Source organism: Martes martes (assembly GCF_963455335.1).
Source record: "Martes martes genome assembly, chromosome: 11".
In the NCBI taxonomy this organism is placed as follows: domain Eukaryota; kingdom Metazoa; phylum Chordata; class Mammalia; order Carnivora; family Mustelidae; genus Martes; species Martes martes.
Window position 1 is genome coordinate 28,733,302 of NC_137899.1, and position 23,175 is coordinate 28,756,476.

The 23,175-nt window shown below is 34.9% G+C and overlaps 1 protein-coding gene across 7 annotated transcripts in view; it reads right to left on the bottom strand.

Annotated features, from left to right (window-relative positions):
• CACNA2D1 (calcium voltage-gated channel auxiliary subunit alpha2delta 1) overlaps positions 1–23,175 on the bottom strand; it is a 499,615-nt gene that overhangs the window by 149,921 nt on the left and 326,519 nt on the right. For all 7 annotated transcript variants that reach the window (XM_080818060.1, XM_080818058.1, XM_080818059.1 and 4 more), the window contains exon 6: positions 21,241–21,370. In XM_080818060.1, coding sequence (XP_080674186.1) covers positions 21,241–21,370 — 130 coding nt within the window. The remainder of the gene's footprint in view (positions 1–21,240; positions 21,371–23,175) is intronic.

Consider the following 23,175-nt stretch of genomic DNA (forward strand, 5'->3'; position numbering starts at 1 on the left):
CACATGTGTCACAAAAGAATGTAGAATAGATCAAAAATGGTTTGGGCACTTTTACTATAATAAATGAAATTCTAGAGAGGTGAAGGTCTAATTCCAGCACTGTATTCAATCATTCAAAAAACATTCATAATCCTTGACAAGGCTCTTGGAATTAAAATCAAATAAATTGTGAAAATTCTTCAAGTTACTCTAAATCTAATAAAGACAGAGAGAGAAATTAAAGTAGCTTACATCAAATTTTGCTTTTGGATCCCAGATTCTAGTAACAGTAAACCTGCCTATGAAGCTAAGTAAATGTTTTCAGAGATTCAGAGGAAGGTGTGACAGTCACTCCGAGTTCCTGGAGGAGGTGGCAAACACAGTTTTAAAGAGGACTTGGAGACATGGTAGGAAGGCGAGGGGGTTGATTCAGTGATCACCCCATGCAGGGCACAGGGATTTTTGCTGGATGTTGCTTGATTTGTTTTTAAAGAGGCATTCTGGGAGCTGGATGCTTTTCAAAACGATTGAAGGGAGGGGGGGTTGTGGGACAACAGGGGCAGATTAGGATTAGAGACACACAGCTATGATAATCTGCAAGTACTAAAAACAAAATAAATATTTATTCTGAGAATTACAGAGACATATAAGCTGATGTGCAAAAGAAATATTTGCACTTGAGACTTCCCTCAGAAGTTACTATGAATGAAGACAATATAGATGAGAAGACAGATGTGAATGGGGAACAGAGACAACGAGTGTGGTCAGGTTAGTGAAGAGTACTAGTGGTCTGAACTTAAAAAAAAAGTGGTACACCTGGAGAATGCAAAGAGATTCAAAAGATGAAGCGCAGAGGGATGCCTGGGTGACTTAGTGGAACATTCGACTCTTGATTTTGCCTCAGGTCATAATCTCAGGGTGGTGAGATCAAGTTCTGATCTCACACTCATTGGGGAGTTGGCTTGAGATTCTCCCCTTCTGCGTCTGCCCCTCCCCACCTCTCTGTCTCTTTCTTAAAAAAGTAAATCTTTTTAAAAAGAAAGAAAGAATAGAAATCATCTGCAGATTGTAGTGACAGACAATAGGAAAGAGGGAAAAAAAGAAAACTGGTTTTCTGGCTTGGGCCTGAACAGCACTATTAACAAAGGTATGAACACTGGAGCACAGAGGATATTTAGGACAACAGTGAGGAACTCAATTTTAAGCATAATAGGGAGTACCTGTGAAGATATCCATTAAAAAGGGTTATCTTACAGGCACTTAGAGAATTCAATCTATAGCTTAGCTATGAAAGCCACATGGAAGAATCAGGTTGAGGAGTCACTGTTTCAGTAACTCCTCAAAGTACTGGTTTGGATGAAGTTCATTACTGACACCATTAAGCACTGTAGATCCTCAAGTACTTTACGGATCAAAGAGAGATTGCCAAAAGGAAACAATGTGGACCTCTTATAAACAAGAACATTTTTCCCCATAAAAAGTAACCAGTGAGCAGAATGCTTTATGTCTAAAGTTTTTTTTTCCAAATATTTTATTTATTTGTCAGACAGAGAGCAAGCGAGCACAAGCAGGGGGAGACTGAGGGAGAAGGAGAAGCAGACTCCCCGCTGAGCAAGGAGCCTGATCCAGGCCTGGATCTCAGGGTCCTGGGATCATGACCTGAGCTGAAGGCAGACATTAACGGACTGAGCCACCCAGACACTCAAAGTTCTCATTTAATGAAAAGCAAAATGTGCCTTTCAAATCTGATTTTCACATCTGCATTAAAATAAATGCACTGAATACAAATTCCACGTATCTATGCATGCCTCACAGTCCATTGAGAGGGGAAATAAAGATACTAAAACCAATAAAAACACATCATCTCCTGCCTTTTTTTAAAAAATTTGCTTTTTAAAAAAATAAATAAATAAATTTTGCTTTTTAAAATAGTTATTGACTTAAATCAAGTACCCAGGGATACAATGCCTGCACGTCTTGTATGTAGAACACTGTAACTAATGCTCACTGCGTACTCGGAGAAGCAGCAATTTCCCTTCTGCCTCCCTCAGAATGATGAGGTGATCTGTTCTGCTTTACACTTATGGAGCCTCAGGAGACCGAGGCTCGATGATTACATGGGCTTCTAAGACCATAAAGTTCTACCACAGGAGTCGTAGATGTATTATAAAAACACTTCAAATTGCCAAACAGTCTCTTCTCACCATCACTGTGAGGCTCTCTTCTGCAATGCACTTACCACCTTTGACTTTCAGCAATGATTTAAATCAGTATCAGCTCTGAATGCACAAATGCCAACCACCCTGATTCCTCAGAAGGCAAGAGTGACAAGATTTAATTATGGAGAAGCCTACCACACTTCTACTCCGAAAAAGAAAATTTCAATCGGCCTTTCAGGAAAATGTAGTATCAAGAGGTAACAAACAGATCAAGACTTTTTAAATCTTATGTTTCCTCAGACAACATTAGGCAGTTGTTAAGAAGAAATAAAAAACACACAGTTAACATTCTGATAAAAACATGGATGGCTTACTGAAATGGATTTTGTCATTCTTGGCAAAATGTCTTTTCTTTGATATTAATCTTATTCACATTTGTAAAAGAAGCCTGTACTTTCTTGTCACTTTACGTTCTGTATCAAACTGATGGAAGCCAGTACCTTTTCTATTACTTGTCAGTTTCTCTGACCTTCCAAATCAGTCTGAAGCAAAGCCTTTCGTTTCTTTGATTCAACCGAAAATCTCTTATATTTATTTTACTAGAGTATCAATCTCACTTTTTTTTTGCCTTTTTATCTGCTATTCATAAATATGACATTGCCAACATTTTGGGTTTAAATGCAAAAGCCTGTGCATAAAAACATATACATAGGTCAATGGAACAGAAGAGAAAACCCAGAAATAAACTCAAGCATATATGATCAATTAATTTACAATGACAGAGGCGAGATCATGCAGCAGAGAAGAATCGTCCCTTCAGTAAATACTGCTGGAAACACTGGACAACTATATGCAAAAAGAATGTAACTGAATCCTTACCTTACACCATATGCAAATATTAATTTAAAATAGGGATTAGAGGGGCACCTGAGTGGCTCAGTGGGTTAAAGCCTCTGCCTTCAGCTCAGGTCATGATCTCAGGGTCCTGGGATCGAGCCCTGCATCAGGCTCTCTGCTCGGCAGGGAGCCTGCTTCCTTCTCTCTCTCTCTGCCTGCCTCTCTGCCTACTTGTGATCTCTGTCAAATAAATAAAATCTTTTAAAAAATTTTTTAAAAAATATAGGGATTAGAGACTTGAGTGCAAAATCTGAATTTATAAAACTCTTAAAGGAAAACAGGCAGTGAACTTCTTGATGTCAGTCTTGGTAATAATTTTTTGAATCCGACTCCAAAGCTAAGAGCAACAAGAACAAAAATTCACTGGACTACATCAAACTAGAAAGCTTCTGAGCAGTGAAGGGAATCATCAACAAAATGAAAAGGTAACTGACTGAAATCAGGAACTTATTTGAATATCATGAATCTGGAAAGGAGTAATATCCAAAGTACTTTAAGAACTCACGCTACTCAATGACAACAAAAAAACCAAGAAACAATCCAACTAAAACACATAAAGAGAACCTAAACAGACATTTTTCCAAAGGAGACATGCAGATGGCCAAGAGACAGATGAGAAGATACTCAACATCACTCATCATCTGGAAAAGGCAAATCAAAACCACAACGAGATACCACCGCACACCAGTCACAACGGCAGGTATCAAGAAGACAAGTACAAGTGTTAGTGAGGATATGGGGGAAAGGGAACACTCGGTGTGCCACTGATGGGAACGTAAATTGGTACAGCCACTATGGAAAACAATATGGAGGTTCACCAAAAAACTTAAAAATAGAAAAAGAAATTAAAAATAGAACTACCTTATGATTTAGCAATTCCACTTCTGGGTATTTATCAAAAAACAAAACAAAACAAAACAAAGAAAACTAAATATGCCAACCAAACAAAACACACAAAAACATGAATTGGAAAAGATATATGCACACCTATGTTTACTGCAGCCTTATTTACAATAGCCAAGGTTTGGGAGCAGCCCAGGTGTCTTTGGACAGATAAATGAAAAAGATGTGGTGTGTGTGTATACAATAAAATATTTCACGGTGAAATATTACCCACACATAAAAAGAATGAATGACATCTTGCCATTTGCAACAAAATGGATGGACCTGCAGTGTATTTTGCTAAGTGAAATGAACCACAGACAAATACCAAATAATTTCAATTGTATGTGGAATCTTAAACAAACAAAACAAAACAAAACAAAAACACATGAATGAACAAAACAAAACTCATAGAAACAGCAAACAGATTGGTGGTTGCCAAAGGGAGGAGGGTTCGGGGTGGGTGGGTGAAGAAGGTCAGGAGATACAAAGTTTGAGTTATAAATTAAGTCATGGGGGCAGAATGTACAACATGGTGACTATAGTCAATATTGGATTGCATACTTGAAAGCAGCTAAGAGTAAATCTCAAGAGTTCTCACTGCAAGAAAGTTTTTTTTTTTTTTTAACTTACCTTAGTGATAGATAACTAGACTTAATGTGATCATTCCACAATGTGTACAGGTATCAAATCATTATGCTGTATACCTGAAACTACTAGATTGTTAGGTATCAATTATAATTCCATTTTCTAAAAAATGCTTCTGTATTTCATTAACTCTTTTTGAAATTTTTTCTACTTTTTAAAATTACATATCCTTTAAAAAAGTAGCAATACCTTCTAGAAGAAGGTAGGGATGTGTGTGTCTGAGAATCACTATGGGAACCAGGTATTTTTCTATTATCTATTTAAACTCATGTATACTTATAATGCACATAGTCAGTACCATTTAACTTATTTTAAAAGCCCTTAGTTATAATAGCCCTTCTAGACACTGTCAAAACTTCAAACAAATTTGTGTGTGTGTGTGTGAGCACAGCAAAAACATTTTTATGCCTTTGGAAATTCCAAATATAATGACATTGCCTTTCAACTTATCATTTCTTTGTAATTCTCAAAGCTTCTCCTGAAAGCAAATTTATTCCCTTCCGTCCAAAGATGTGCCCAGTGATCCTTCCACCAACTGGAACCCATTTTATCATTTTACTATTTTTTTAAACCAAATTTTAATATTTCCTGCTACTGGGGTGCCTGGGTGGCTCAGGCGGTTGTGCCTGCCTTCAGCTCAGGTCATGACCCTAGGGTCCTAGAATGGAGCCCCACATCAGGGTCCCTGCTCAGGGGTAAGCCTGCTTCTCCCTCTCCCCCTTCTCCTCCCCCTGTTCATGCTCTCTCTCCCTCCCTCTCAAATAAATAAAATCTTTGGAGAAAAAAAATCTGTTATTGTCTAAAATTTAGCATCTTTTATTTAATAAATCTTTCACAGGTATTACTAGTTGTTTGAGCATAAAGATGTGTTCTGAAAATGAAATCTTCTCTAAAATTTATGAACATTGTTATGTCCACTTCTAAACAATTCTTTCCCTTAGCTCAGAAAGAGTTGACATCTGTGCTATCAACATCAAAATATAGATTACGGGAGGATACTTTTTTCCCTAGCTTAAGGTATTCGGAGTTTTGGGTTTTTTTTTTTTTAGATTCTATTTATTTGATAGAGCATGAGTGGTGGAGAGGGGCACAGGAAGAGGGAAGAGGAGCAGAGAGCCCAATGCAGGGTTCAATCCCAGGACCCCGAGATCATGACCGGAGCCGAAGGCAAACACTTAACTGACTGAGCCAACCAGGCGCCCCTAGCTTAAGGGGTTTTTAAATGAAATTTCAATCAATGCAGTTTGCTAGAAAAAGTACCTCACTGGAAGGCTATACATACATGAAATGTATACATATGTGCATTTATACAAAGTAAAATCATGATTAAGATTTGAAATAGTATTTTAGGTATTTAAATTTTCAAAATATTTCAAACAGTTTTTATTTTTCTGACAAATGCATTAGCGTCATCTTTCTAAATAGAGAGCTTAGAAATTTTTAAAACTTACCATTTTTGACATGTATAAATCATAGTTAAGACCAGGAGTTTATGGTTATATATTTAAGATACAATGGCATTTAAATATTTGATACTCATTCACATTGAAATATATACCTTACTATTTATATCGAACACAAATGAAGTGCAGATATAACACATATATAAATGTAACAGTCCTTTATAGACTCCTATCCTCAGGGAGGCTTCTTGGTATTTATATGATTATATGAATAGATTAACTTTGTAGTAACTACACACTAACATAAAATGAAAATCTGAAGAAGAAAATAACTATGCACATATACTACTATACGTACTAAAAGAATTTTAAGTTTGAAATTAAGGATGTCTTGGTCATAACAGAATCTTCATCTTTCACTGTCGTCCTTCTGTATCTTTACTGCTAGAGAAGGTCTAAACTCAGCACGGCCAAAATCTTGGGGATGTGGACAGAAGATGATGGGCCACACATGAAGTCTTCATTATTTCCCCATAAATTCAACAAATTAACACCAATAAAATGCCAAATTAGACACAGAACTCATGAAACAAATGAAAACCTAAAAAGTGCCAAAATGAAAATTTAAAGAACATAGTTCATCATTACATTGAAAATCATGAAGGCATATACAATCCCAATTTGTCCCACTGAAAACCTTTATTTATTTTTTTTTTTCAGTTTTCATTAACACTTCCTGATTCATCCTAAGACCGGACAGAAATATTTCAGTATTAAATTTATAAAAAAACCTATATTCTTTCTCTATGTATATTTTTTATAGCCAACTAACCCAGGTTAAACTTAAATCTCTCTTATTTTGAAAAGGTCTTCTAGCCTAGTGATTACAGTGTACATGTTAGTTCAATTATATTGTCATAAATCATCAATAGTCTAATGTCAGTGGAAAGGGTTGTTAACATCACATATTTTAATAATTCAGTTTTTTTTAAAACAAACTGATAAATTAGAGCCTATCATTTCAACATGTAGGATTTATGTATTTTTATACCTCAATTTGACTGTTGACTTGGAAATGAACCAAAATATGGATTTAAAACTGTCAGTCTGAAATTAATCTATCATTCAATGTCCTAATAGAGAAAGCTTTGAGTTTTTGTTTTCCCTAAACAGTCATATTTTTAAAATCTGGATTAAAGAAAGAAAAACAGAATAAAAGATTGAAAATAAAAATACCAGTGACATTTATTTTATAGCTGCAGATAAATATGTCTGATAAGGGATTTAATATTTGGTAAATATCAAGCTTTAAAATTTATTTTGGAGATAAACTTTGAGATTAAAATTCTGATTTTCAAATATTTAGGGGAAAAAAAATCCTGAAAATCAGAGGAAGCCAGGTAGTTAGTCATTTTATAAACAGAGTAATGGCACAAAAGTAAGATGAAAGAGTACTGTTTTAGAAATCAGGGAGGTAGAACCATCAGAATATTGTTGCCAAGTGAGTATGTGACTACGTATGAATATTTACATGTATATACTATGCATAAGATTTTAGTGGGTAAAACATGAAAGTAGTTTGTGTGCTTTTCCTCACTCATCCTACAAACCCAGAGCTTATTGTTAGTGGGACCCAGGTATGGAAGAGGAGTTAGTCTTTGCAGCATGTACTCACTCAACACAGGGACTTAGACTGATTCAAGTTTCATCCATTTCTACCCATATGGTCATGGGGAGGGAAGAGAGTTCCAGAAAATCTAACGCATTTAAATTTACCAGCTGAAAAGCCACACACAGCACGACCACCATAACCACTGGGCAGCACCAGTCGAGAACTGGTTGCAGGTAGGACAAGGTGTGATCCTCCAATTTGTCTAAAGAAAGAGACTCAGAGACAGATGACAATGCCGTCTCTACCAAGCTTTGGCCCGTAGCACAAAACACTCAAAGCGCAACCATGGAATGATTCTTTTTAATTTCATTAAAAACATAACATAGAAACTAGACAATGATGGCTTCTCTTTTAATTATGATTTACACAGTAGAACAGGAAAGGAACAACCTAATAAAAGGCTGTCAGAACTGCCCTTGGAATCATCTCTGGAACATGGTTCCATGAAGAAGACTGCTCTGATAAAGACAGCAGGAAAAGGTGGCCACATACTGAAATTCTCAAAAGGCAGAAAGAAAATATTAAAATATTGTGATTATGCTATTTTATGACACACAGCCCAAATAACTCATCTTTCTAATTCCTAATGCTTACTACATAGCTTATATTCTATGTAGTTTGCTGTAATACTGTCATATATACAAAATGCCCATAAGTCAGTTAACAGCCTTATTCTCATTCTTATATTTTCATTTTCTCATATTCTCTGTATAAATCAATACGTTATACAATTAGATCCTTGTAAACTAATATACATTTATTCACATTTTCTTAGAACACATTAAAATAGACATCATTATCAATCTTAGCATATCCTTTTAGAGAAAAAGAGAAACAATGTATTTAATGCCCTAAAAGTAAAATATTAAAATACCCACATAGGTATTGCTAATGCTACTCATTCTTAAGAATTGGCTTTCTGGTAGCAAAATATTTTGTTTATCAGTTATGCTTAGTAAACTTAACTGAACTTTAAAGATCAAAATCTCAGGGCACCTGGGTGGCTCAGTCATTAAGTGTCTGCCTTCAACTTGGGTCATGGTCTCAGAGTCCTAGGACTGAGCCCCGCATCATCAGGCTCCCTGCTCAACAGGGAGCCTGCTTTTCCCTCTCCCACTCCCCCTGCTTGTGTTCCCTCTCTCACTGTGTCTCTGTCAAATAAATAAATAAAATCTTTAAAAACAAATAAAGATTAAAATCTTAACTCTGAAAATATACCACTTATTACACAAAAGACTGTCAATTAAAAACTTTATGTTCTTCAAAGTAAATACACTCTCAAATTCAGTTTCAGACTCAGTCTATCCATTAAAATACTAAAATCTCAAAATTTGCTGAAGTTCATGTTCACAAACTACAAAGGATATGATAATAACCTTGACCAAAGAGCTATAAATATAAACTAATCAATATCAAATAATTCTTAGTTCACTGACATTGGAACTTAATTCTATAATTCACTATGTTTTATTGAATATTTATTAAACATTGGTTTCTTTTAACTCGAATGAATGAAAAAGAGGATATATAGGTGCTCAATTACACGTTAAGAACTTCCAGAGGACATTATTCATTAGACTAAGATTAAAATTAAAAAAAAAAGAAAACTTAGGTATAAATTAAGATTTATTTGTTTATTTGAGGGAGAGAGAGAGCATGTACATGAATGGGGAAAGGCAGACAGGGAGGGAGAGGGAGAGAATCTCAAGCAGACTCCCTGCTGGGTGTGGAGCCCTATCAGGGGCTCTATCCCATGACCCTGAGATCAGGACCAGAGCCAAAATCAAGAGTCAGATGCTTAACCAACTGAGTCACCCAGTCACCCCTATTGCTAAGTTTTCTTAGGAAAATGAGGGCTGCTAATATAGGATGTATTTTGTTTTAACACTCATCTAACAATGGTCTGCTTATTTTGAGTGTTTTCTTTTAAGCCTCTTAACAGACCTCTAAGGTAAGCACTAGAGGTGTATATCAAAATATTCTCACAAACGCCAACTTTATTTTTGCTAAATCGTTGTTAATTTAAATATTCACTGGACTACCATTTTCCTTTAATTATTTTAAAATTTCCCCACCCCTTAATTTTTTTTTTTTAATTTTTGGTACCATTCTCTATTTCTATTAAAGGCTATCCATTGTACTCCAAACTTTACCATTGTAGCACTTCTCAATTTTTCTACTTCAGAAATCTATCAAAATTATTCAAGAACAACCTACACATCCTTCGGAGAATAAAAAATATCAGACAATAGGGTTAATAAATTTAGACTCAAGATTTTAACAGGATTTGGTTTAAATAACAAACCATAGTAGAAGTGAAATACAAATAAATAAGTATGATCTGTGACTTCACTACAACTAAAATAAATAGCTTTCTACATTAGGAAGATTACATACCTAATGTTTGCACGGTCTTTTAGAATTACAGATGGCTATCACTCAGTTCTATCAATTATATACTTGAGAGAAGTTTCTAAGTCTCAAACACATTGTAGCTCCGTATTGTGAATTATATTTTAAATTGATGACAAACATTTTGGTCCTTTCAGGAATTATTTTATGTTTCAAACAGCTATCAATCCTTTTGAATTAAATGTGATGAAAAATTTGACTGCTTTTTAATATGGTAATTATTTTATTTTTTATTCCCTAGACTAGAACACTGGTTTTGAAGCTAATTATAAAAAAGGAATTTTTAGGTCAAAATACCAGAAATAACACATATGCAAAATAATTGTTTAAAAGTTCACATTTAGAAAGTAAGCATTTGTTTTTTTAAAGATTTTACTTCTTTGAGACAGAAAAAGAGTGCGTGCGCACACCAAAAGGGGGAGGGGAGAGGCAGAAGGAGAAGCAGGCCCTCTACTGAGCAGGGAGCCTGATACAGGATCTATCCCAGGACTTGGAGATCCTGACCTGAGCCGAAGGCAGATGCTCAACCAAGTCAGATGCCCCAAGAAAACCATTTTATGAAAAAATGTTATTTTAAATTTGATGATACAAAAACTTCAAACAATAAATGACAAAAATACAGAGGAGGAAAGATTTTTTCCATTAACCTTTCCATTAGAAATGGAAAACGGTGGCATGTGTATGCTGAAAAATTATTGAAACACCACTTTTTCTTGTCGGTTGTTTCTTAGCTTGGGGTGCAGCTGATAAGCAAAGAAGGTCCAAAGATTAGATTATTCTGGAATAAGGATGTTCTTCTATGGGTTAAGGATGCCCTCCAATTACAAGAGATCAAAAATTAAATAGAGAAGTCATTTTAAGTATTAAAAAATACCATTTAGGGGCACCTGGGTGGCTCAGTTGGTTTGACAGCTGACTCTTAATTTGGCTCAGGTCATGATCCCAGTGTCATGAGATCAAGCTCATGCTCCACGCTGAGCAGGGAGTCTGCTTATTGCTTCTCTCTCCCTCTGTCTCCACCCCTCCTCCCAAACATGCACTCTCTCACTCTCTCTCAAATCTTTAAAACAAAATGAAAAAAAAAAAAAATTACAGATACCACTGAATACAAGATTACTTTCTTTAAAAAATAAAGCCTTCCACTATTTGTGTAATTCTCCTGGAGTCTTATTTTCTCTAACCTAAGTGGCCTGATAATTGCTGATCATTTCCACATCATTGGCAATGATCACCAAGAAAGTATAGAAACAACAATGAGTCTTCACAGACTTGGAAGGGTAGTCATGGAACATTTCTTCTAGCATGTTCCAGACCCAGGGAAGAGGAGACAAGAAAGGGCCCCAGTGTCCATGGGAGCTAATAAAGAACTTCTCCCAACTTCCACTTAACAATCATTGCCAAGAAAGAAAAACAACTTTTACACAGGAATGAAATAACCAGCAAGGCCTATATCGCTCTACCTTTCCAATGCTATATACCTTAAGCACTATTTTTTTAAAGGGTCACATATTGTTCATTAAGTTAAAATAGAACTTCGTTTGCTCTACTGACGGAAAGTACCGACTAAATCCAATTTCAATACTTGTGTAGCTCACAGTCCCTAAACTTTTAAAATATGATCTTTCTATCTTGAGATAAAAGTGTTGGAATCTTTAGTCCATTCAAAGTCTTTCTTTTTTAAAAGGACTTTGAAAGATCTTTTAAATGCCTTTTTATCTCTAGGGAGAAATCTGCTAAGATTTTATACATGAAGCGAAATGCCAGATGATTAAAAATTCTCATCTCAAATTCCAGGCCTCCATTTTCTCTCCAATTGTCAATCCCTTTTTAATTTGCTGTGAACAGTCCTGTCAGTCTGTTTGGAAAGCTATTCTAATTTAAGATTTCATTATCTCTCTTCTTCAACCTTTGAATGGCCTGTCACTTGTTATATGCATCATAGAAAGCTAGCCAAGTACACTTCTGATTTCCAGCTATCAAACTTACAAAGGAATTGCATTGTACACGCATCCTTTTATACTGTGCCTCTATGTTCCCTCTCAAATTTCTTTAGAGAGACAAAAAAACAGTTAATTTTTATTTGTTGTTCCCGCTCAACTGTAAGCAAAAGTGTAGCAGTTACTGGACCTTTTACAAATTCCTATTCTTGTTCAAAAATAAACTAAAAAAATTCAGAGTATTTTCTTTTTAACACAGTTCCCAGTAAGATATGAAAAAAAAAAGGAATTAAGGACGTTTAATAAACATGCTGTACAATATTTGATCTCTTCCTTCAGAAGAAAACTGAGAAATATCAACTTGGAAAAGAAGTGAAGGTCTAGGATATTCCTTAGTGAGTTATACGCACACTAGACCAAGAGCTGAGATTTATATGATCTAAACATGGATGTTAGCCTGATTAGATGAGGTTTACATTTAGTTCAGTACCAAAATTAACCATGTATGTTGACAAAAACTTCTAAACACCTTTCTAAGTACTCTTGACTTAGACAACATTTTTCATGAAGCTCCTAACAGGAGAATTTCCATTTGGCCAAATATGTAACACGAAGAGAAAAACTCTGTAATGAAATCTAGTATAAAAGGCATATAGTAAAACATCATGAACTATGCCACATTTTATGCCCCAATTTTGGCTGACTTGGTAGCATCTGCTAAGATGGGCATGAAGCATGTAGATGTTACCATTGTCCTATAGTTCCAGTGGTTCCGAGGAGGCCATTCTAAAATGCCACCCAGGGCTATGGAGTCAACTAGCATTAAGTTTTCACCATATAAAGATGTGTGTCTGTTGAGTCAAAGGAACTAGAGAAGAAAAGAACCCAGCAAGAAATGTCTCAATAACCCATAAAATCGCTCCTCAAAAAAAAAAAATTAAGATTACCTGTAAGACCCATCATCTACCCAGCTCTGGCCTAAAGCCACCCAGCCCAGCAACAAGGATCTTCTTCCTTCCCTTCCTCTCCTTGCTTCTACCTGGTGGGGGTAAAATTCAGAGAATGGCTAGGAAATGCTCACCCCCTTGGCCCCTTTTCTACTGTAGGCTTCCATTAGCTCTCATCTAGGACAGGGGAGAAGAGTTAATAAATACCAAGTCAAATTGGGAATTCTGACTATTACATGGGAATACACATTTTAATTTCTGAGCTGAAACTTTTTAAACTGTTTTTAGGACTTCAGTGACCAAGGCCACTTTGTTATTATAAAGTCCCAAGGAAAGTTCCTTTTATCCACTAGAAGTGGGGCCTTTGAGAAGTCATCAGAGATAGAGGAGTTTATGAAGATAGAACCTCCAAAGCAAGATTAGGGTCTTCCCAAGAAGAGGAAGAGAGACCAGAGGTCACGTGCTCGCTCTCTCCATGTGTACAAAGAGGTCATTTGAGAACACAGCAAGATGGTGGCCATCTGCAAACCAGATAGAGAACCCTCAATAGGAACCAAATCCACCAGCACCTTCATCTTGGACTTCACACCTTCCAGAACCATAAGAAAGAGTATCTGCTGTTTAAGCCACTCAGTCGATGGTATCTTGTTAAAGTAGACTGAACTCTAACAATATCAGTAAAAATCAAAGTCTAAGCAATTATCCATTAGGCTATATATGACAAGGCCTCTGCTGCCTTATCCACAAGGCTTTCCCTTTATTTTAAAATATCCGCTCCCTACTCCTAACCCAGGAAATACCTATACGCCTTCCCCACTTTTAAACAGAACATTTCTTATTCTATCATGTAGCCCATTCTATTGTTTATTTGCTCATTTTACGTTCCACTCCCACCCACTACAGGCAAAATAAAGAGAACATGTTATAATTTTTCTCATGATACACATTGAACATATATGAAATTAATCTCAAATTAGTAAACATTCACTTAATCATTGCCTGCTTTGGAGGTAATTCAGTAATATCACGTTTCATTAAAAAAACCTGTGGTCCAGGTTATCTTATCATGAACTTTCCTAGATTTCTACACTAATACTAGATAGTTAATAACATTTTACCCAAACCTATAATACTGATGTATTATAAAAGTGTTATTTTTCTTAGCACATATAAATGCAATCTATATTATTCAGTATTTTGAGAGCAGAGCACAGCTTTGATTTTTGTCTAGAGATTTTGGGGTTTTTTCTGAGCTATCTCATAAATAATTCAAAATATTTCTTAAATACACCAAATACAAATGAAAGATACACTCTCATGAGATGAATGAAATTAAAATGTACGAATAATCATTATAGTCAATAGACAAAAATGCATATTTCAAAACCAAACACTACGTGAAAAAACATTTTAGCTCTACAATTGATAACTTTTTTTTGTTAACTTTTAAAAATCTACATTAGTTATAATCAAACCAGTTACATCCCAAGTAATCTGCCTTATTCATATTAATCATACTAAGTTAACACCAAATAATCCTGTTTCCCATGGCTGCAATTCCTTCAAATCACTTATTATCCAAGAATTCACAATTTTACTTTTAATTTCAGTTCATTAAAGAACAGACATATGGGACAAACTTTATTTCTAAGTTAATTACAATTTAAAAACTAAGACTATACACTGAAAGTATTTTACCAATAGGATGTAAAGTTTCTTCTTACCAAATATATTTGGTGAAGCAATACTATAAAGTAACATCAATCTAGAGAAATCTTTTCACATGCACTCTAATTTGTTGAAAAAAAAAATGACAGATGTAAATCCAGCCTTTTGCCCAAGAGCACCAAATATATACATATATATATGTATATATACATACATATATATGTGTATATACATATATACACATATATATGTATATACATATATATAAAAACAACAAAATTATATATATACATATATACATACATATATACATATATGCATATATATTATATATACACACACATATATAATATATATGCATATATGTATATATGTGAATATATATACACATATATACATATGTGTATATACATACATATATATGTATATACATACATATATTATATATACATATATACATATATATACATACATATATTATATATATATACACATATATATAATATATATGCATATATGTATATATGTGTATATATACATATATACATATGTGTATATACATACATATGTGTATATACATACATATATATGTATATACATACATATATATGTATGTATATATACATATGTATATACACATATATACATATATGTGTATATATATATAATTTTGTTGTTTAAAGATAGTTTTCATCTATCTTTACAACTGCTGGAACTGTCAAGTCAGCCTTATTTGGAGCATGCCAATCATTTAAAATATTAACTTTCTAAAACTATAAAAGAGATTATTACCCACATTGTTACTTGTTGGAATAAAATGAGTTGTTTAAAACAACATAAACTATTAATTAGCACTCTACAATTAAACGATGTCCATCTCTTGCAACAGATTTGTTGTTAAAATTTATAAAGATAGAAAAGCTAGCTATACAATTGTCAGCAAAGGCAGGGTAGCTTTTTACTCTATTCTTTTTACTGATTCCATTTGAGATATTGTAGCTATAAAGACAACAAATCAACATCAAGATAAATTGCAATGGCAATATTAGCAATTTTAAATACTAATTTTAATCATTAATATTAATTTTATTAATCAATTAGTTTAATTAAAATTATTGATTTTATTTGTAAGTTCAATTTGTAAGTATTGTTAGTAAAGCAAAGGAGACTTTAAAAGACAATACAACTCCTGATAATTGTCTCCCTTTATCAAAATGAGTACTCCCTTCTGATAAAAGTTCATTTTTTCCATTTCTAAAATGGAAATAATTGTCTTGCTTACATTACAATGTGTAAGGACAAAAGTACTGAGTACCTGAAAATGTTATGCAATTTGGAATTATTATTTCCCTTATTACCGAAGATTCTTTTGGAACTATAATTATTCTATAAATAAAAATTTCTATTGATAGATGACTATAGAGCATTCTATGAAGACATTTCCTATACTTTGACCTAAAGAGATTAAAAAAGTAAGGTTCTATAACTGAAACCAAATGGTCTGAATATTCAATCCTTCTTTAACTAGTTTCTATGTTTGTTTTTTTACAGTCCAACAGATAAATTGGATCTGAAAATTAATTATGGCTTGAATGCCTTTGAAAATAAAAGTACCAACCAGTGAATTTCTAAAAAATGAACACTTTCAGATATGGTTCTAATTAAATGTACTACTCTAAAACTGTAAATATATCAATGAGCAAAGATAATCACACGCAATTCTTGGGACTTTAAAAAGTAATTGCCTCTAAGAAATTAGAACATGAGATTCCTTATGAGAATAAAGTCAGTCACATAACTGTCTTAGTGAAAGAAGAGGCTGTTTCCTCCAGTTAAGCCTTCAATTAAAGTAAGCTTTCACATTTATTAAATTCAGAAACCTAGAACAATCCTGTAAATCTGATATATTCCGACGAACCGCATGAAGAATACCAGTAATTATTAAATTTCAAGATCTTGTTGACATTTCTGATTTTACTCCTGTGTCATTTACTCCCACGGTCCATAACATGGAATATGAATTTTAAAAGAGTAGAGGCCAGGCAAGGTCAGAGTCTCACTGATGAGATTTCAGCAAAGGGGGAGAAGCCAATATTAAGATAAATGAGACTAAATAAACAATCCAAGACAAAGCCTTTTCTTTTTTTAATTAAGACACATTCCCAAGTATATCTCAGACTTCTAAAAACACCTATTTAAATGTTTTATCTCATTTTCTAAATCAAAGTATTTTTTTCCGAGACTATTAAGATCTTCTGCATATGTGTGCACAGTTTAAACTGCAAAGAAAAACATTTATAGAATTCAAAACTTTTGCAACATAATAAAAAAAAAAAACCCTAAACCTATGTATACCATGTCGCAATGTTATTTTTAAAAATAATGTTTAGATTCACTTTGTGTCCATTTTTATGTGTCTTCCAGCATATACCAGAGGAAGACTTTAACTATGAATGTGATTTCAACACAACAGAAACAAGAAATCAAAGAGGGGGGATAAAAAGAATAAGAAAATAAAGATTCTCATGTAGAACACATTATCTCAGTAACTCCAGTGGACAATTCTGTCTCCCAAATAACGTTAAGAGTTAAAATTAACTCAAACGTAAAATAATCAAGAATTTCAATTACTATAGTGATTGAAAATATAAAGATTGGAATTAGACTTTTTTTTAAGTTGGACCCCATCTCTTATTAATAATATGGCTTTTCCTTGAAGAGTGCTTCAATTGTCCCTTCTTCAAAATTACTTTCACAATGTTATAGTAAATAGAGGAGATTATTACATTTAAAAAGGTTGGCGTGGAGTCAAACAACTACAAATTCAGGAAAAAATGGTGTTCATCACTAACCAGACCAATGGAATTGTGGACTCTTCTGACCCTTGTCGTTCACAAAATGTACACACAAGGTAACTTACTAGACTGGTAAATTAGGCAACTCATTATCTATGGAAAAAATGAGAAATCTCTTTTTTCATTTATTTCTCCAACATGTCACTGAGAAACTAAGCACAGTCACTTCATTTTTTCTGGGTAACCTACTACTGAGGAGCAACCTTTCTCCTATTTTCACCCTTCTGATACCGTACCAAGAATCTCTAAGTTGAGGAAAAAAGCAAGTTGAAAAGCAGTGTGAAAAATCTCATTTGGACAATTAGTTGCTGCATTTACTCTATAGGACTGTGGCCCCTACCTGTTAGTCATGATGAATTATCATTAGCTTCAGGAGGTACCATTGCTGGAGACTTTAATTTTCTATGTTAAATATGTGTGCTATATTAAAATTTGCCATCATGGTATATGCTTTTTAGAGGGGGAAATTTTAATGAAAAATTTGAGAATTTCTTGACAACCCCTCATAGACTGCCTGAACCACAAGGAAATTTTTCTACGGAGAGGAAAATAGATTTACTGTGAATTACAGAAATGTGAACTAGAGAAAGTATGGGGAGCCTCATTATTCTGTGTAACTGAAGGGAGGGAACTGGGCTGAGTGGGTCAGGGAGGTAACAGAATCTGTATACCGTCCTGGGTCTGAAATGTGTCTCATGTGCCATCTAGACCAGGAAGTAAGCTCCTGGCCTTAGAGAGGCATCAGTAAGTAGGCTCAAGCCCTGCTCTTAAGTTTCACTAGTGAAGGCCACCCATGTCCATCAAGGAACAGTGCTGGGGCCCACTGTTTCTTTCTACCCTGTCCAACGCGGGCAGAATCAGCATGGAGACAAAGCTCTTGAAAACATCCCTCCCAACTTCCCCAAACCTCCACATCCACACACAAGCAGATTAAAACCGCAATACAGTTGACCTTGTTATTTTCCTTTTCTTCCAGCGCAACAAACAATCTGCGGACTTGCTCAGAGAACCCACCCAGACTATGGATACCGGACAGGACTCCTCTCCAGAACATAAGGGGTTAAGTAGGTAGGGCTCAACTCATGCCCTATGTATTTCAGTCATTGTGTGGTTCTTGTTTTAATTTCTTTTACATGCGTTCCCATGCAAATATATATTTTAACAAAATGTTCCATAGATTATTACAAAAAAAAAATCAGTAACTTGAATATCTTTTTGGTAATGATACTGATTTTCAGGAGTAAGGAAAAAATAAATCTTCAAACATGGGGCAACAAAACAGAAGCACAATAAGGACAGCTTTCTACCTAACTGAAAACACTTAAACTGGCCTCAATTTCTTCAACATAGTAATACAGAACCAAACCCTCCCTCCCCCAAAATAAAACCCAGGGCCAGGAAATCCATAGAGTATGGACAAAAATTATTTTGACTCAAAACTTCCATATCCAGCCAGTGTGTTCTTCTAATGTAAATTCAACAGGAAGATAATACCTTAAAGTAATAAGATTATTTTGTTGGCATACCCAACAAACAATGGATAAAAAAATCTGAAATGAAGGCCAATAAAATATCTTTTTTAATTAGAAACCATCATATAGCTCAATATTGTCTGAATTGTAGCAATTACAAAATGTAATGGCAAATATCAAGATAATGCTTTTAAAAAGTACACAATGATCAAAGTTTAAAAAAAAAAAATCTGAACCTAAATCCCAGGTAATTCCTAAATGGACCTAGAATTAACAGTAAAGAAGTCTAATTATGTTTAATTCTCATGTAACAACAGAAACTACCTATATATACCATTTTGTTTCTTTGATCAAGAGAAAAGTCTTACACTTAATACCTTAAAAGAACTGATAGGAAGAAAACATTATGTACTTTTTAAAAAAATTAAAATAGAATGAATACAGTAATTTGATCAAGAGGAAATTTGTTATGAGAAGAATCACACATGCATTTCAAATTCCCTTTAAAAAAAAAAAAAAGATTGTATTTATTTATTTGACAGAGGGAGGGAGATCACAAGTAGGCAGAGCAGCAGGCAGAGAGAGAGGGGGAAGCAGGCTCCTTGCTGAGCAGAGAGCCGGAAGTGGGGCTCAATCCCAGGACCCTGAGATCGTGATCTGAGCTGAAGACAGAGACTTAACCCACTGAGCCACCCACGCACTCCTCAAATTCCCTTTTAAATAATCTCACAGTGAATCCAAAATATAAATAATTTATATTCTTAGTCCCTATACTTAGTCCCCTGTGCTTAAATGAATTTGAATTATAATTAATAGGAGCAACAAACATTTAAATAGCACCTACTACTGGGCTAGAAAAGTATATTAACCTCCTTTATCCTCACTCATCTTTTAGGTTAGTTATCTTATTCCCATTTTACAGGTGAGAAAATGCTTGCACAGAAATTTACAGCATTTGCTCGAGGAAAAAAAAAAACAAAACTGCAGGGGTGCCTGGATGGCTCAGTCCGTTAAACATCTGCCTTGGGCTCAGACCTGGGATCAAGCCTCACATTGGACTCCTTGTTCAGCGGGGAACTTGCTTCTCCCTCTCCCTCTGCCTGCTGCTCCCCATGCTTCTGGGTGTGTGCGTTCTCTCTCTCTCTCTCTCTGTCAAATAAATAAATAAAATATTTTTTAAAAAAAAGAAAAGAAAAGAAAAAATGTTTCAAAAGGGCACTTGGGTGGTTCAGTTGCTTAATCGTCTACCTTTAGTTCGGGTCATGATCCTGGGGTCCGGGGATCTAGCCCCACTTCAGGCTCCCCGCTCAGCAGGGAGTCTGTCCCTGCCCTCTCCGTCTGCATGCCCCCTGCCCTTGTGCTGTCTCTCAAGTAACTAAAAATTTTACAAAAACAACCTTGCAAAAATTTAGCTTTGAAGTCAGGCCATCTGGCTCCAGAACCCAGGAAGTTATAGATACCCAATTCACTCTACAGCCTCTCTAATTAAGAGGAATATAAGAAACACACTTTAAAAAATCTCAAATGGTCCTTTCTTCTTACTAATTACTTAGGCAAGCAGGTAGAGTAGAAACTGGTTAGAGAAGGGTGAACATGGGAGACGAGAGCTATGACTGAACAAAGCCCCTGCTTTCGGGGTCTCGGGTACTCCTCACAAATAGATCATCCTAGTCAGATTCTCGGGCTCTACGCCTACTGTTATATCGGTTATCTCTGAGACTCTCCTGGCACAAGCTCCCTGCCCTCTATTTTCCTAAGTAACTTACTCCCCTCACTGAGTGAATCCTTCTCAAGTCTTCAAGTCTTCCACTCAGTGGTTCTCGACTTCTTTCATCTCTCCCCAACTTCATCTTGAGTCCACAATGTACTGAGAGGCATGTATTTTTTAACTATATCCTAGAGTAAGACGGGATTTAAAACTGCATAGTCTAAAATATATCGCTCTCTCCCTTTATAGTTTGTATATGTGTATTTGTGTGTACTTGTGCTACGTAATTTTGATTTTTTAAAAAAATCTATTAATTTTCAGTTTCGATGGCAATTGGGAAGGCAGAATTTTTTACTCAATAATAGGAGGACATCCCCAATGGATGCAGACTCTCCTACAAATATTCACATAGTGAGGCTATGTGAACATAAACTGCTTGAGAAAATCAGATTTCTTCTTGTATAGAGAGTTGACCTCAGACTCTTCAATGACATGGAAACCAAATGGTATCCCATTTTTTCCTTTTTCTTCCCCAGTTTGGAGACAGAGAAGACAGACAACCACATGGTATTCCAACAGCTGTTTAAATTTTATTACTTACAGCCCTCATAGATGTCCGTGGGAATATGGACTGCGGCATGTTGATAGGAGATCTGTCGTCCAAAATTAGCATCATCAATAAAAACAGGTTTTATCCTCTGGCTGCCTGGCTCGCTCTCATTTTTTTCGGGCTATATCCAAAAAGACAGACAATAAGAAGAATATTACAACTTGAGATAACAGTCTCATATTGCTGTCTTCATTTGACAAATGTGTGGTCTTCAAAAAGCACATCTGCAAAAATATTTAAAAATACAGGACCATGATGACCTCTAGACTTAATGTGGTACTCGTTTTGCAATATACAGAAATACAAGTAATTGTGTTTTACACCTGAAACCAATGTTAAATAATAATTACATCAGAATAAAAAAAGAAACCACATAGAAAAAATATATAGTACCATGATGACATCAGATACACAAATTACATTCAGGTATCAGAATTAGTATTATCTTCATACTATTCACATTAAAATCTAACTTCTCTCCTCGTTTCTTCAATGCTGGAGTCACTGTGGATCCTCCTGAAGGGACCAGAGCTTTTTCATATGCAGCACTTATTAGAAAGAACCTTACAGAACAGGACAAATTCCTTTAAACAGAATCAAATTAAGATTATCCCCCAATATAAATTTCACTATGCTACTCAATTCTTATAATGCGGTTGAGGGTAATTCTTCATTTGACAACTTATGGTAATTTGAAGAATTACCAAGAAGAAATCTTCAATTTCTTCATTTGACAACTTATGGTAACCACGACTGCAAAAAGATAGCAATGAAGGATTATTTTATATCCTGTTCCCTTGATTTTTGCAGGTTTTCCAGTTGTACCAATTTTTGTTTTAAAAATAAAGTATACTAACAAAAAAAGATCTTTTGTAATTAAGCACAATTAAATCCTAACTGCAACCATTTTGTCTCCTGAGGTGGGGAGTCAGGTACAATCAATAATGATCCAAGAAAAGCCCACAGGAGTTTAAGGTTGAGAATTCATTTTCTACCTATTCAAACTAGGCTGTTGATACTGAACCACCTTATTGGCCTTCCCTCGCAGGAAATTGAGAATTCCATTCATTGATGCAAAATGCAGCTGTGTAACCTTTTTGTTGTTGTTGTTTTGACTAATTAACATTAATTTTTTTTTTCCCAGTTCAAATACAGTTGTTTTAAAAACTGCCCCCTCTTTTTTTTAATGAACTGTGGTTTATATTTTCAACTCAGTGTTGGAGACTATTTCCCGTATTCCAAAGGTAATATCCTCAAAACCAAACTGAAAAACAAATCACATTTGACTCCTTTTGGCAGCACACTACAGTGATACAAGTGATATACAAGAGAAAAGACATAACTGGACAACCAGAAAATTTCCCAAGAAGGCTGGAAGACAGTGCCAACAACATAAAGTCATCAGGCTTACAACGAACTGTGTCCAACTGTCCATACAGCCCTGAACGTGTAAATGACCAAGTAACACATTAATATCCTGAGATATTAGGACACACATGTGTATGTGTGTGTATGCTCATGTGTTTATTTTTTCCTACAGAAACTGCAACATTGGAAATATTTTGACATTGATATGAACAATATGGCCTTAAGTGAAAAACAAAAAACAAAAAATTAGTGTCTTCCAAAGCTGAAAATCCAACCCACCATCAGGTAATGAAATCAACTTCATAGGTACTTATAAACCAAATTATTCTTTAAATGAAACATTAAACTTGGTTATGACCAAATTATTTAAGTGAAACATACTTTATTTAAAAAAAAAACAAAAACCTAAGACTTTATTTGTCAGAGAGAGAGCACAAGCAGGGGGAGCAGCAGGCAGAAGGAGAAGCAGGCTCCCTGCTGAGAATGGAACCCGAGGTGGGACTCGATCCCAGGACCCTGCGATCTTGACTTAGCCGAAAGCAGACACTTCACCAACTG